The sequence below is a fragment of the Carassius carassius genome, chromosome 3 (assembly GCF_963082965.1).
Source record: "Carassius carassius chromosome 3, fCarCar2.1, whole genome shotgun sequence".
NCBI lineage: Eukaryota > Metazoa > Chordata > Actinopteri > Cypriniformes > Cyprinidae > Carassius > Carassius carassius.
Window position 1 is genome coordinate 40730979 of NC_081757.1, and position 13911 is coordinate 40744889.

The 13911-nt window shown below is 37.5% G+C and overlaps 2 protein-coding genes across 3 annotated transcripts in view; both read right to left on the reverse strand.

Annotated features, from left to right (window-relative positions):
* LOC132126891 (PH domain leucine-rich repeat-containing protein phosphatase 2-like) overlaps window positions 1-2238 on the reverse strand; it is a 60728-nt gene extending 58490 nt beyond the window's left edge. The window contains exon 1 of the mRNA XM_059538491.1: window positions 1658-2238. Within this exon, the coding sequence (XP_059394474.1) occupies window positions 1658-1822 (165 nt within the window). The 5' untranslated portion in view covers window positions 1823-2238. The remainder of the gene's footprint in view (window positions 1-1657) is intronic.
* Window positions 2239-4908: 2670 nt separating this feature from the next.
* Window positions 4909-13911, reverse strand: part of LOC132126915 (AP-1 complex subunit gamma-1) — a 31602-nt gene continuing 22599 nt past the window's right edge. For both annotated transcript variants that reach the window (XM_059538518.1, XM_059538525.1), the window contains exons 15-23: window positions 13137-13226; window positions 12930-13054; window positions 12713-12817; window positions 12449-12590; window positions 11547-11673; window positions 10543-10644; window positions 10304-10464; window positions 8305-8403; window positions 4909-7072 (exon numbers count right to left, since the gene is read on the reverse strand). In XM_059538518.1, the coding sequence (XP_059394501.1) occupies window positions 6971-7072; window positions 8305-8403; window positions 10304-10464; window positions 10543-10644; window positions 11547-11673; window positions 12449-12590; window positions 12713-12817; window positions 12930-13054; window positions 13137-13226 (1053 nt within the window). In that variant the 3' untranslated portion in view covers window positions 4909-6970. The remainder of the gene's footprint in view (window positions 7073-8304; window positions 8404-10303; window positions 10465-10542; window positions 10645-11546; window positions 11674-12448; window positions 12591-12712; window positions 12818-12929; window positions 13055-13136; window positions 13227-13911) is intronic.

The window sequence follows — 13911 nt, forward strand, 5'->3', positions numbered from 1 at the left end:
AATGCATGTTTTTACGGTTTATTTTTGTGTTACTACTAAGCAATCTAATCGTGACTAATATCTTTTTTCACATTCAGCTTTCTGCCATCTGGTCAACTCTTTTATATATATATATATATATATATATATATATATATATATATATATATATATATATATATATATATATATATATATGTGTGTGTGTGTGTGTGTGTGTGTGTGTGTGTGTGGAGGTGCAGAGCCTCAATTTAGCAATGATATATAATATAAATAATCTATTTTACTTAATTAAAAATGTGAATATTTTATAAAAAAAAATATGTATTTTCATTCAAAATGTAATACTTCCCAATGTACTAACCAGCATTTATGGTAAACTAAAATATATTTTATTTTTTAAGTGTATTTACCTGCCGCTGGCACACTGATTATCACTTGCGTCATGTGTGGACCGGCTCACTTGGTTGCCTAGGTAATCAATATCACTCCGCTGCTGCTGTCGACAAGGTTTATGATTACAGGGAACAAATTATAACTAATGCTATGAAAGGTAAGTTTGATTTCTAACATTATTCTCTCAACGGACATGTGCATCGATAGTCTAGTGTTATAATTGATTTGCGTTTGGTGCACTGTGGAGCGGGTAAAACGGTTTTTAATGGCTGGCTAACATATACCCATTGACTCGCGCTAGCCTAGCATCGGCTATCTATCCAAATATAAAGACTGGATAATTTTTTTTAAAAAAATGTCTCCACTGATGAATAACAACCAGGCGGACTTAAAAATGAGGTCCGATGTCAAAAATCCCGAACCACCCCTTTAACACAATAATACCATTAAATAATCTTTTGTGGGTATTTTTTTACAGCCAATTATTCGCAGCACCGTGTAATTCATTAGATACATTTTTAATGTTCTTTAAAGTTTTAAGTGTACTTGTATGTGTTAAGAAAGTCATGAATTTGTGCTCTAAGCACACTTATGAGGCATTTTATTACATCAATATTATATTATCTGCAAGTACAGTTTTAAAAGTAGTAACGCACCAGTTTGAGGTTGAATTAATGACTCAGAATCAAAGTGGTTTTAAATGGAGGCCTATAGTTTTAAAGGAATACATGTTAAAACAGCTTGCCATACTTAAGACGCGTTTTTAAAACTATAACTAGACTACTTTTTCGGTTGACAATGTAATGTCAACAGTGCTAAGGGAGTGAGTTGCTAAAAAAAACAGTAAGACGCGACGCTATGACCACAAACGTCCATCTGACGCCGGTGTATAAAGACAGAAACAGAAATTGCAGAATAGCCAGAACGCCCGCCAAAATATTACAAGCGTTACACTGGAACTATTCTGACACAACCCATAAACTGATAAGGAGAAGCGACATAAAGTGAGATCAATCTCTTTTAATCGAGATGGCATTAAGATCGACCATCCACTATCACGGGATGTGTTGCAAAACCCAGTGAACCGCGTACACAGACAGCTGTATCTGTCATCACATCTGAGACGCGGACGCGATGCTGTCTAGTTAGGGAGCTCACTAGATTTTGAGACACGCACGGCGGCGTGTGGAAGTGTTATACAGATAATTGCTGATGCAGTTCACGGATTCACACGTACTTTGGCCCTGTTGCTTAACAACAACGCTGAGACCTAAACTGGTACCTTTAAAACGCGTATTCCCGTTCCCGCTCGGGCTGTCGGTGCTTCATGCTGCACCGGGATCAGCGGCGCTCCGCTGCCCGCCTGGACATCCTCCACATCGGCTGCATTTCTCCACTCCGTGTCGGCGCTCTGGAGCGACCGCGCTATGCTTTTCTCGTCCTTCATTTCGCCTACATTTGACGTCTTTCAGCACAGAAATCCAGATGTAAGATACCAATCGGCGACGGATAAATTCCAGTACAGAAGGCGGTAGAAAAAGCCCATCCTGATTTGATGAGACGCCATAGTGGGACTGAAGCGCACGGCTGTCAAATAAACCCAATCAATAAACATGAGGGGGCGGAGCTACTTATTATTCACACAGCTCCGCCCATTCCTGCACTTCCGCTGCTGAATTATTCATGAGAATACTTCAACCTGTGGCCAGTTGTTCAAAAGTAATCTGATCGGATTTGCGCCTTCGGATTGGATCAAATCTTGAAAATGGGTTGTTCAAAAATAAAAAAAATAATAATAATAAAAGATTCTGAATTCGGATTAGATCATGAAATACAATCTGGGTTTTAATCTGGACTGGGATACGTTTGATAAAAAACAACTGGATTATTATGATCCCAGCAGAAGGGTGGATTTTAGGAACAAAAATGTAATAAAACTTTAACTGGTCCAAAAATACATTTTTAACATGTAATATATCTTCAAACAGCTGTCAATATCAAACAAAAAACTACATCAGCAGTAGTTATTTGTGTAAATGCAATGCAAAGATTAAATGACAGATTAAACTTTTTGAACAACTGGCCCCTGGTGATTTGAAATGGTTTCACATTTTTATTCGTGGTTTTGAACATTTACGGAGCATGCAGCTCTCCAGAAGATGCAAATAATCTTTTAGTTAATCAATGTCCGTTTTGTTCCTGATAAATGACACTTCATCCATCAGTCAGCACTGTTGAAAGAACATCAGGTCTGTAAATCTAGAGAGATTTGGAGTCATTCACTCTTATCAAAGAATCACTGACCTCTGTCACCCAAACTGGAATGACTCGCTCTTCTTGTGCAATGTGTTTTGAAGCAGTTAAACTTTAAACTGAACATTTTGTAGCATGCTATAAATCACAGGCATATTGAGATAAATTTGACGCTTTAGCAAATATAATGCATAAAATCTGTGACTGTAAACATGTCAAGGTAACGGAGTATCGGAAGATGAGGAAGAAAGGATTTAACAATCTGACATCAAATTACATAAAACAGGCTATGAATTCATAGCAGTTTTCTCAGCTGTAAACACTTTTATGGTGTCACTGGTGTCTATTTTTGTTATATGACAGTCACATTAAAACTATCTAAACCTGTCAAAAATGGTCTTGGGAACAAAAGAATTTATAAGGGAAAATAACAGGTGGATGTTTTGCTTTTTGTTTTACAAATACAACACTGGAGTCAACTGAAAGGAACAGAGGATTAAGATAAAAAGTTATTAGAAAAGGATATTACGGTAATAGTAATTGCATACTTCAGACATAGGCTTCCATGCCATTGCAGTTTCAAAGTTTAACACAAGAGGGTGACGGCAGACTACTGTGTCTGCCGAGATAAAACTGGATCATTCAGAACGGTGTTTCCCAGATACCCAGAAACACAAAACACAACACAACATCAAGTTTGACCGTTTTTTATTTGATCATTTTCTCCAACCCAAAGACAATAATACACAGCATAAGTCTAAAATATCCCATGTCATTTTCTTCCATCATCATGAACTCAGTCCAGCACTCGTTCCTCGAGGATCGTCCATCATGTCAGACTCATTGGGGTCATCCTCCCCTCCTGCACAAGTTCAGATGTGTTGAATAGCAAGTGTAAAATATCTGAGTAGAGAGCACATATACACTCAAAAAAAAAAAACCGATACCTTTACAGATTACAAAGGGATTCTGATGGAGAAGGCAATCATCCAAGCATGTGATACAAAGTCCTCCGGATCAAGAAGTGACACCCAGTCCCCAAGACTGCTTCTTAATGAGGATTAATTGAAGAATCAACAGTATATTTCCAAATGTACAAAGGTCTGTGCATGTATCGCAATATATAGTGAATAGTGGTGACTTGAGAATTCGAACTTAGGTTGCATTACTTTAGGATGTTTACATAAAGAGTAGAAATGACAATATTTACATTGCTTTTCTCACATGCAGCTGAAAAAAATAATTTGGTGTTGACGAAACCGATGGTTGTCTTGCCCTCTTCAATGCGCAAAGGTCTTATTGTAAAAGGCAGAAAATTGTTATTGAAAATGCTTTCGCGCAGTCGAAAAAGTTGTTACGCACCTCTCAACCACAGGCTGCCAGCTAATGTAATGCAAGTTCACTAAAGAGGCATCGAAACAATCGGGGACAAGATCATGTTCTCACACTAGGGATATTTTGCTTTTCCCGACAGCAATTTATATGAAATTTTGCCTCAACTCCAAATTCTTCATAAAAAAAGGACTTTTTGGGAATATGCATGAGCCTAAACTGCATGGAACTATCACTAGGGTGGTTTATGGGAAAACTGTAACTATAAACTTTGGTTTACTATAAAGGGGTCTGAAGATTCACTCTTACAAATAAAGGTGCCTTAAAAGGTTCTTCACAGCGATGCCATGGAAGAACCATTTTTGATTCCACAAAGAACCAATCATTTAAAGGTCATCTCATCCTTTTCTTTTTATAATTTGAAGAACCATCTTTAGCCACTTTTCATTAAAACCAATAGGTTCTTCAGAGGTTCTTTATGGAACCATTTAGACAACAAAGGTTCTTCTACAGCGTCATGAAGCACCTATGTTTTTAAAAGTGTAATTCATGTCATTTCAAACCTGTATGACGTTCTTCTGTGGAACACAAATGATATTGAAACTTAAAAACGTGTCCATATAATGGAAAATCAATGGAGTCTAGTCTTGATTTGGAAAGTTTACACATTCTTCAAAATATATTATTTTGTGTTCCACAGAAGAAAGTCATTCATACAAGTTTGGAGTGAACTAAACTCTCCCTTTAAATTGCATTATGTAAAACTGGGAGTACATGACAGAAAAAAATAAAAAATAAAACAAATCCGCTGCAGATCATCAAATTATATTGGTGTCCATAAGCAGCATTTCATTTTTAAATTCATTTCAGTAGTAAATGACTGTGATCCACCGCACATCTAGATAAAACAAAGCCAACTCAAGATCATGTGCACATTACACCCCTAGCTGAACGTCACAGGTCTTCAAATGAGATTTTTATTTGATTTGATCTGGTTGATGCGTTTTACAATTATATACAATATACAGGCAGCACATAGTACAGTTTCTTTCCAATAAACAATCAATCAAACAGGTAAGTTGTTAAATTAAACTACCTTCTGAGGGACAGTTTCAAACATTATACACTGGAAGCAAGTCTTAGAAAACCGGATCTTAAAAAGGGATGAAAAGAAACAGATGTTGCATCTTAAAAGCCCTCAGAAATGTACAGAAAAAGCCAAGAAATTGAAAGAATCGCAACAAAACACAAAGAGGCTATTAGAATAAGAAGTCTTTTTTTTTCGTTCTTTCTCCATATACATAACATTGTTAACATTTTTCCCAAGCCCAAAGAACATCTCTTGATTTGGTCACCAGACTTCAGTGTGGCATAGCAAATGCAATTACGCAAAGTGATGAAGGATACAAAGAGCAGCGATAGATGACGTGAAGTGAGGATTTCCATGACTTGATGAAACAATCATAGTGCTCTTCCGAGCCGACAAAGACAAAACAAGACAACAGTGTGAGGTATATTCAGGTTAATGTTGCAAACTGCCTTTGGAAGCTGCAAGAAGAGACACAAACTAATGCATGCCGACAGTACAACGCCCTCTGAACGAGAACTTGAGTGAAATGATTGCAAAACTAAAAAGTCCTCTACTCTTCAGTCAACTCTCAGGGCTTTCTGTTTAACCGGTTATGACAAAGGCACATTGCTTTAGTTCAGGCAATATTTCCATACTTCAAATCACTGCAGAAAGTCAAAAAAAAAAAGTCCATTCAGTGCATGGAACTACATTCATAAAGGCCTATATTTACAGCATCTACGCTGACCATAACCTCATTATACATCGCTGGGTGTTAATTTAGTGAGAAATCAATTTGAATTTCAAGATCACACTCTTTAACTACATTTTTAATAGATTTCAGTGCTTAATGATTGAGCTAAAAATCTTAAAACTGAAAATGTCTTCAGTGTAGGCTATTTTCAATCAATATAAATGCATTTTAAGATTTAAAAAAACAATACAAGAACACACCATCTGTGACTAGTAGAGGCAAACAAAACCGCAATATGCCAAATTAAAGGTTTTGGGGGAAAAGTGTCCAGCTTTGATGATGAAAAACTATTGGGTGATGTAAGCTGCGCAAAAATTAACGAGCAACACACTCCCTCTCTCTCGGTCAACTCAAAAAGAGACGCTCCAGTGTCAATGTCGAAGACATTTAGACGCTGTCTAAGAAATCAAAGTATGCGCTGTTGCCTGTTCTTGATGATACATGTGATGAAGGTCAAGCACTTCTGGACAGATCTGTTAGTGTGTACATTACTGCTGACAGACAACGCTTTCATGTGAAATACGGTGTAGCCACAACATCGCTTGTATCTGGGACATTAGATCAGCCTTACACGACAATTACTAAATGCCATGTACAACGATGATTTAAGGCGCCATCATCACAACCCATTTTCCTCTTGATTCTGAAATGCTTAAAGGGGCAAATGTTCAGACTTTGCAATTAATTTAATATGTTGTTGCTCTTCTTAAAATACACCAAACCCATTAACAAGATTAAAAACATGGACAAAATCAAACAAAACAGACAAGCAGCTCCTTTGTATAGTGGCCACCAGGGATGTTTCCCCATGTTTGGGGTGAGCAGGAGTGTGGGAGTGCACTACAGTGACAGATAAAGTGAAGTGCACAACGCTAAGTGCAAGTGTGAGTATGGACATTTTGCACTAAACCCGAAGTAGAGAGAGAAAGACAGACGGGCAAAGAAATGAATGAAAAGATATGCATTGAGATATGTGATTTTTCTTCATCATTGTCACTGTAATCGTCATCATCATCAGTCTTTATACCATCAACTCTTGACTGTGTCAGGAAGATTCCACTGCTTCCCATGCAACCCCAGGGCAGCGTCTGTGGTGATGTCACGGGGGATCGTTTGGGAATGGGGAGGGGACATCTTTCCCATAGTTCCCTTGCTGGGGGTCTTTAAGATTGAGAAGGGTGGCAAAATCACTGCCAGGACTGAGGGGGGAAATTGTTGACCTCGGCCAGGTCTTGTACAGGAGAGCCTTTGTGAGTGTATGTCAGCTTGATCCGCATTCGCAACTGTTGCTGTAATAAAAGAGCAGGTCAGGTACAAGCTTAAGACAAAATTATGTTTCAAGTTCTTTCTCCATAAAATGTAATAATTAATTTCTATAAATGTAAGCATTTGTGGTGGCAAACTAGGGCTACATAACTAGTTTGAGATTTCTCTGATTTAAAATGTGAAAGGTTTGCCATATGTTTGTAGGGCTGCACAATTTTGGCAAAAAACAAAACAAAACAATATACAATATATAAAAATAATGCTAATAATAATAATAATATTAGACACATTACAGATTTAAAATAATAATTACTATTGTAATACTATGCAAAATACATTTTAATGTATGCAAAATAAAATCAAGCAAATAAAGTCAAATAAATTATTATTGTTACAATGTAACACTAAGTGACAATAAAATGTATGGTTATCTTAATTTCTTCATTCACGCAATGCATATGTGAATCAAGCATTTACAACTATTTGCACTAAGCCATATTGCAATTGTTTTTTTTCATAATTGCAGCCCTCTGACAAGCTTCAACTTCAGAGCAAAACCAGTCTAATCAGCTTCAGATTGTCCTCATGCATTTGTTTTTAAAAACTAAAGGCTAGCAGCTCGCTAGCTGATTTTTCAGCAGTAAAATATTTACATTGCTGTTGGACAATCAGAGGGAGCATTGCCGACAAGTTCAGTTCAGCTACCAGGAAAAGCTGTGACCACAGTGAGCTTCTTATGCTGAAAACAACTGTCCTACCCTGATTTGATCCAAACTTTTCCTCTGTAAATGCAAAACCACATATTGCAAATGCTTTTGGTTGTGTATCCAAGTGTTTTTCTAGGATGCCCCTATATTTAAATGACACATTCAAAGAGTAAAGTAACTCCTAATTCAATTTCGATTGTTTGTAGAGTGCACCTCATCTTTTGTCAAGTTAAGACAAGGAATCTGAGAAAAAGTCTTCGTGATGGTGTGATTTCTGAAAAACGGCAGGCATGACACCTTTGAGTTGACTGAGTCTGCTAGTGAAACACTGCCTTCAGCTTAAACCATCAAAATCACAGAGATGTGACATTTACTTTAATTTTAAACCAAGCTCCATAATGGCTGGCATTGGCTTCAACTTCAGCATAACAATATTCAGCTTCGATCCGCTCAAACCCTCATCCGACCTCACCGAAGATGTTTCAGGATGAGTGGACTGAAGATCTACTGCGATACGAGTGTGGCCGGGGCTCACAGTAACATCTCACCTTCTGTGGGTTGAGGACCCTGATGACCTGCGTGACGCTTCCCTGGTTGAGGGCTGGAACCACATTACTGCTGGGGGACAGAAGCTGCAGCTGGAATGTCTAGAAACCCAAAAAAAACGATTCAGCATTTGACTGGAGCAGAAATGATGCTATCATCGTGTTTGCATGCACATGTATGTTCTAATCTTAAAAGGAATTTGGTCATATTCATAATAAATGCATAAACCTGATTAAAGAGTAAATAAAAAAATACTTTAGAGCAGAGGTTTTCACCCCAATAGTGCCGCCCATTATTACTCAAAATTCACGATTTTTATTCGTCAAATCCACTCCATGGACAGTGCAATTTTTAAAGAATACAACACACATGAATATATACATAAATATAGCTATGAAAGAATGAAATAAAACTTAAAAATATTAGAATTTAAAAAAAAAGATGTATACTGTAGAATCAAATATAGAACGGAAAATAATGTGCATGAAAGTACACTGTAGTCTTAAATATTAAGATACCCAGGGTTGTACAAGAGGCAATATGCATATGTGCATTATACTGTAGTCTTAAATATTAAGATACACAGGAATGTACAAGAGGCAAATGTGCGAACAGGTTGACGCTGTCAGTATGTCAATGTGAGGTAGTTAATGATGAATATCTTACTGATAAAGTGAACATTAAGTAGAGACATGAAGATGTTAAGAGGCTGGTTCTGAGTTTAGGAGCCTGATGGCCTGGGGGAAGAAACTACACCCAAGTCTTTCGGTTTTTGCCACCAGGCTACGGAAGCGCTTACCAGATGGCAGCAAAGTGAAAAGATAGTTACTGGGGTGGATGGAGTCTTTGATGATTTTAACAGCTCTGCTTTTGCAGCGTTTGAGGAAGATGTCCTGCAGAGAGGGGAGAGCAGACCCGGAGATGTTCTCGGCTAAGAGCACAACTCTCTGCAGGGCTTTGCAGTCTTCACTGGAGCTGTTCCCATACTACACTGAGTCAATACACTATTGTCAATACACTATTAAAATAAATATAATAATATTGTTCAGATATTTAAAAATGTCTAAGTCATAACTTACCAATTTCATATATATAATTAAATAAAAAAAAATATTAAATTGTTAAAATATTAAACTAACTATGCTTCCACTATTCGAGCTCGCTGATTGGTTTAAGAATAAACCGCCAATTTATCCTAGATATTTTTGCTGCATATGCTACAGAACAACAGCAATTGTGCCAAGCGGTGTCAGCCAGAGTTATTTTCTGTTCACTGCCAGTTCATTCAATAAAGACAGTTAACAATATAGCTTCTAAATACTAAGTTATTAACCCAACAACAGCAGGGTCAGTTAATTTTTTTGCAGTGGGAAAAAAAAGCATAATGTGGGACTTTAATTATAAACCCTGCCTGAAATACAGTGGGACTCTTTATTTTGAAATGTCTATGCTTTATTGCCTCCAGCTGCTTCAAAAAGATGAGGGACATAAAAAAAATATAAAAATGCTTTCCCAAAACCTTCTACAACATAACAGTACTGCCTTTTGACTTTGAAGCACTCACATTTATTTAATGAAATCATAGCCTTTTTTAAGTTTAATAAATCAAATTAGACTCACAATTCCTGTTTTTCTATCCCCAAATGTAATCCCTCTTAAAATGACAATTAGGACATTATACCACTTTTGATATATTTAAACTTTTGATGACATTAAATTTGATCAGAACCTGTGAGAACTCTGTAATTGGCATAATCTGATTAAGTACTTTATGCTCCATATCCACAGTAACAGAATGTGCATGTCTACATTTATTCATAACATTATTACTAAACATATACAGGAATACTATAAAAGCAGTGGATTACATCACCAAAAGGTCTAATATAGGTGCATTTAAATGATCAGTAAAGGGGAAAAAGGCTTGCATTTTAAATCATTAGCCAGGTTAACCAAAAAGTGTTCTCTGTTAACAGTACTACTAGAGTGAAAAGAGCAAACCTTTGGTACTGCAGCCTGGAACACAAACTCTGTCATTTCAGCCTCAGTGGAGTTGGTGGCGTGGATGGTGATAACTGCAATATTGGGGTTGGGGTTGGACCTCTCAAAAGTGAACTCAATTTTCAGACCGTTTTTATTGTACGCCGTCATTGGCGGAATGACTGCAAGAAGAAACACGTATGATAATTGCACTGCACTATTTGCATTAACCACTATGATGAAATTTAGTGCAAGCTCACCTGCTGCAATGTCATTGAAGAGGGGTTGCGAGGTGAGACCGTCCAAAAGGAAAGGGGGCTGGGACATGGGCACAGAGGGATTAGGGGTGGGGGTCGGACCACCTAGGGAGAGAGAAGGCACAATGGTATAAGCAGGGCTTCACCCAAAAATGAAAATTTCCAGTGAAAAGAAGTCATTCAGGTTTGGAAGTAACAGTATTTTTGTTTTTAGCTGAACTACTTTTAAAACAGTAGATGTGTTTACATGCACTGATTGTAACAAATCTAATACAATTTCAGATTCTGAAAGTTCTGTTATATGAACCCTAAACATTGCAATATGATTCATACATGTGACCTTGCAGCACAAAACAAGTCTTAAGTCACTGGGATATATTTGTAGCAATAGCCAAAAATACATTGTATAGGTCAAATTTTTTTATTTTTCCTTTATGCCAAAAATCATAAGGATATCAAGTAAAGATCATGTCCCATGAAGATATTTTGTAACTTCCGTACTGTAAATATATCAAAAAATAATTTTTGATTGGTAATATGCATTGGTAAGAATTTATTTGAACAACTTTAAAGGCTATTTCATCAATATTTCGATTTTTTGATCGCTCAGATTCCAGATTTTCAAATAGTTGTATCTCAGCCAAATATTGTCCGATCCTAACAAACCATTATTTATTTAGCTTTCAGATGATGTATACATCTCAATTTATAAAAATTGACCCTTATGACTGGTTTTGTGGTCCAGGGCACATACGTGTTTGCATGTGCATTACCTGTATTCCAAAATTAATTGCAGCATTCATAAATTGAATTTCATTTAAATCAAGCTCAATCATAACGACTGAGGAGTTTACATGAAGGCTTTTCAGTCCCATTTTATACCGGTTATTTAGTTGCATGTAAACTTGGCTACAGTAAAATTGGTCCATGCTCAAAACATGGGGGGTGCACAGGAATGGCAGGATGTGAATTTGCTACAGAGCAGCAGAGGTGTGCAGCATCCTGACCCGTCAAAGAAAGGTCTCCCAGCAGATCCAGCAGTTCTCCTCCAGCTGACGCAGGCTTTGTGGGAACCGTTGTTTGAATAACAGGTACCACATCATTACCTCCAAGTAGGTCTAATAAATCATTTGCCTATAAAACAGGACAAACAGACCATACAGAGGTTTCTCAATCCATTATTACAGAATCCAACGCACCATACATTTTGGACGTCTCCCTTACCTAGTACACCTGATTCAGCTCATCAGATCAAATTCATTAGTAGAGCTCTCATTGAACTAAACTGCCACTGTAGCATAAATATTTATTTTACATAATTTCACTAGATGAGGTATGCAGAATAAATGCATTCCCCAGACACTAAGTTCACCATATTGACAGCCTTCTGACTGAATGTTCTTTGACCCATAACATGCTAATCGCCATGAAAATAATTTACTCCAAGCAGCACAACTCAACCTCGAGGAACAGCATTCTTGGTGCCTAAAATACTTGCGTTTGAGATTCCCCGCTCATTGTCCTCTGCCTATTATTTTTTTCTAACCTGACAGCCCTGTATCGCCCATGGCATCATGTAATTGACCTTATTTTAAGGTCAGATGCCATACAGAGCTTAACAATGATGAAAATGAGGCTGAGAGGGATAGGCTGACTTAGTAATTTTTCACAGTGACAACTTTCAAACTATTTGGGAAATTTGTATTTGGGAAAGATGTTACATGAGCCGATCAAGCGGTGTGTTGCTAAATGATAGTACAATCCTTAGAACACACCTGTTATTTGGATTTTTGAAACCCTGTTATTTGCATAATGTCTATAAGGGAAATACTTACATTTAGAGTCAGATTATTGAGATGCCTAAAATGTGCACAGGTTTGGATTGAGAAACCATGCTCTAGAAACCCACCTGATTGGCTGGTTGAGTGATGTTGGGCAGATGTTTTGTGTCCAGGATGGTTGAATCTGTTTCTCCATTGGTCTGGACAATCTCCGCTGCGCCGTTAGTGGCAGTTTTTTCCATAATAGGCATTCGCTCTAGTAATGCAGATCTTCATGGGAAAGAGGAAGAAAGAGAGTGAGCATAATAAACTGAACATGGGGGGGGGGGGGGCATTTAATGTTAAAATGAAGTGTGACAAACATGAGTCTGGAACAGTAGGTGAGCTCTTACCTCATGTGATCATATTTTTTGAAAAGTGCGTTATATTCCACAGCTCTCTGCTGCAGCTCCACATCTATGCTGCTGCCGTATATCGACACCACTTTTTTGATTCGACTGCAGAGCAAACGAAAATAACTGAAAGATCAGGGCCTGCTTGATCTGTTTGGGTACACAAGCTCATTTCAAGAAAATACATCCTCATGTGACTCAGAACAGGTTTGCTTACTTCAGGCTGCTAAAACGGGTGGACAGCTTCATGATAGCAGTCAGAGAATAACCTCTTGTTACAGGAGTGGACAAGTTAGAAACAAGGAGACCTTCTAAAACATCCAGGACCTCATCTTCAGAAACCTGAGAGATGAAATCGAATACAATTGTTCTGTTTTTAAAATAAGTGTGTGTGGAGGGTTTGAAGGGCATACAAGTCATTTACCTGAATGGGTTCCTCCTCCTCACACTGGCCTGAGACCAACAGGTCTCCATACTCTCCTATGCACCAGGATGCCACCTGTACTAGAGGTTGCTACAGAAAGAAAGATTTGACAATTCTGTTAACATTTAGTCATCCAAATGTCATTCCAAACAATCTTTGAATGGGGTATGACGCATTCAGGGTCCAAATATAGTATACGTTGTTCTACTCTGTTGCTCACACAAAGCTATTTCATGTCTGCAGAAGACTTGGAGGAATGTAGGCACACAATTTGCAGAACTTTTTTTTCAACAGTTCATTTCATTATCATCAAACTGGAGCATCTGTCACTATTTACTTTCATACAGTGAATGGAAAAAGAGCAGAATGAACAGTCTTTTCAAACATCTCCTTTTGCATTTGAACGAAGCCCAATCTGTCACACGGGTTTGGAACAACAACATGTTAATTTTCAGATTTGACTCATTTCTTGTATGAAACTAACAGATGACAAGTTTTGCACTTTGGAATTACAAGTTTAAGGTCCAGTGAAGATCAAAACTAGGGATACACGATATATATCAGCCACCATATCGGTATCGGCCGATAAATGTACGTTTTTCTGTTATCATTATCAAACCGATAAGAGAATTTGGCCGATATCTTAGAGCTGATAAAGAATACATTATTTCCTCCAGAGACACTTAAGATGAGCACTGTTCACCATGATGGTTTTTAATTGCTTGAAATATAATTGGAAAAGACTTCGAAAAGGAAAATACAGTGAACTGCAACA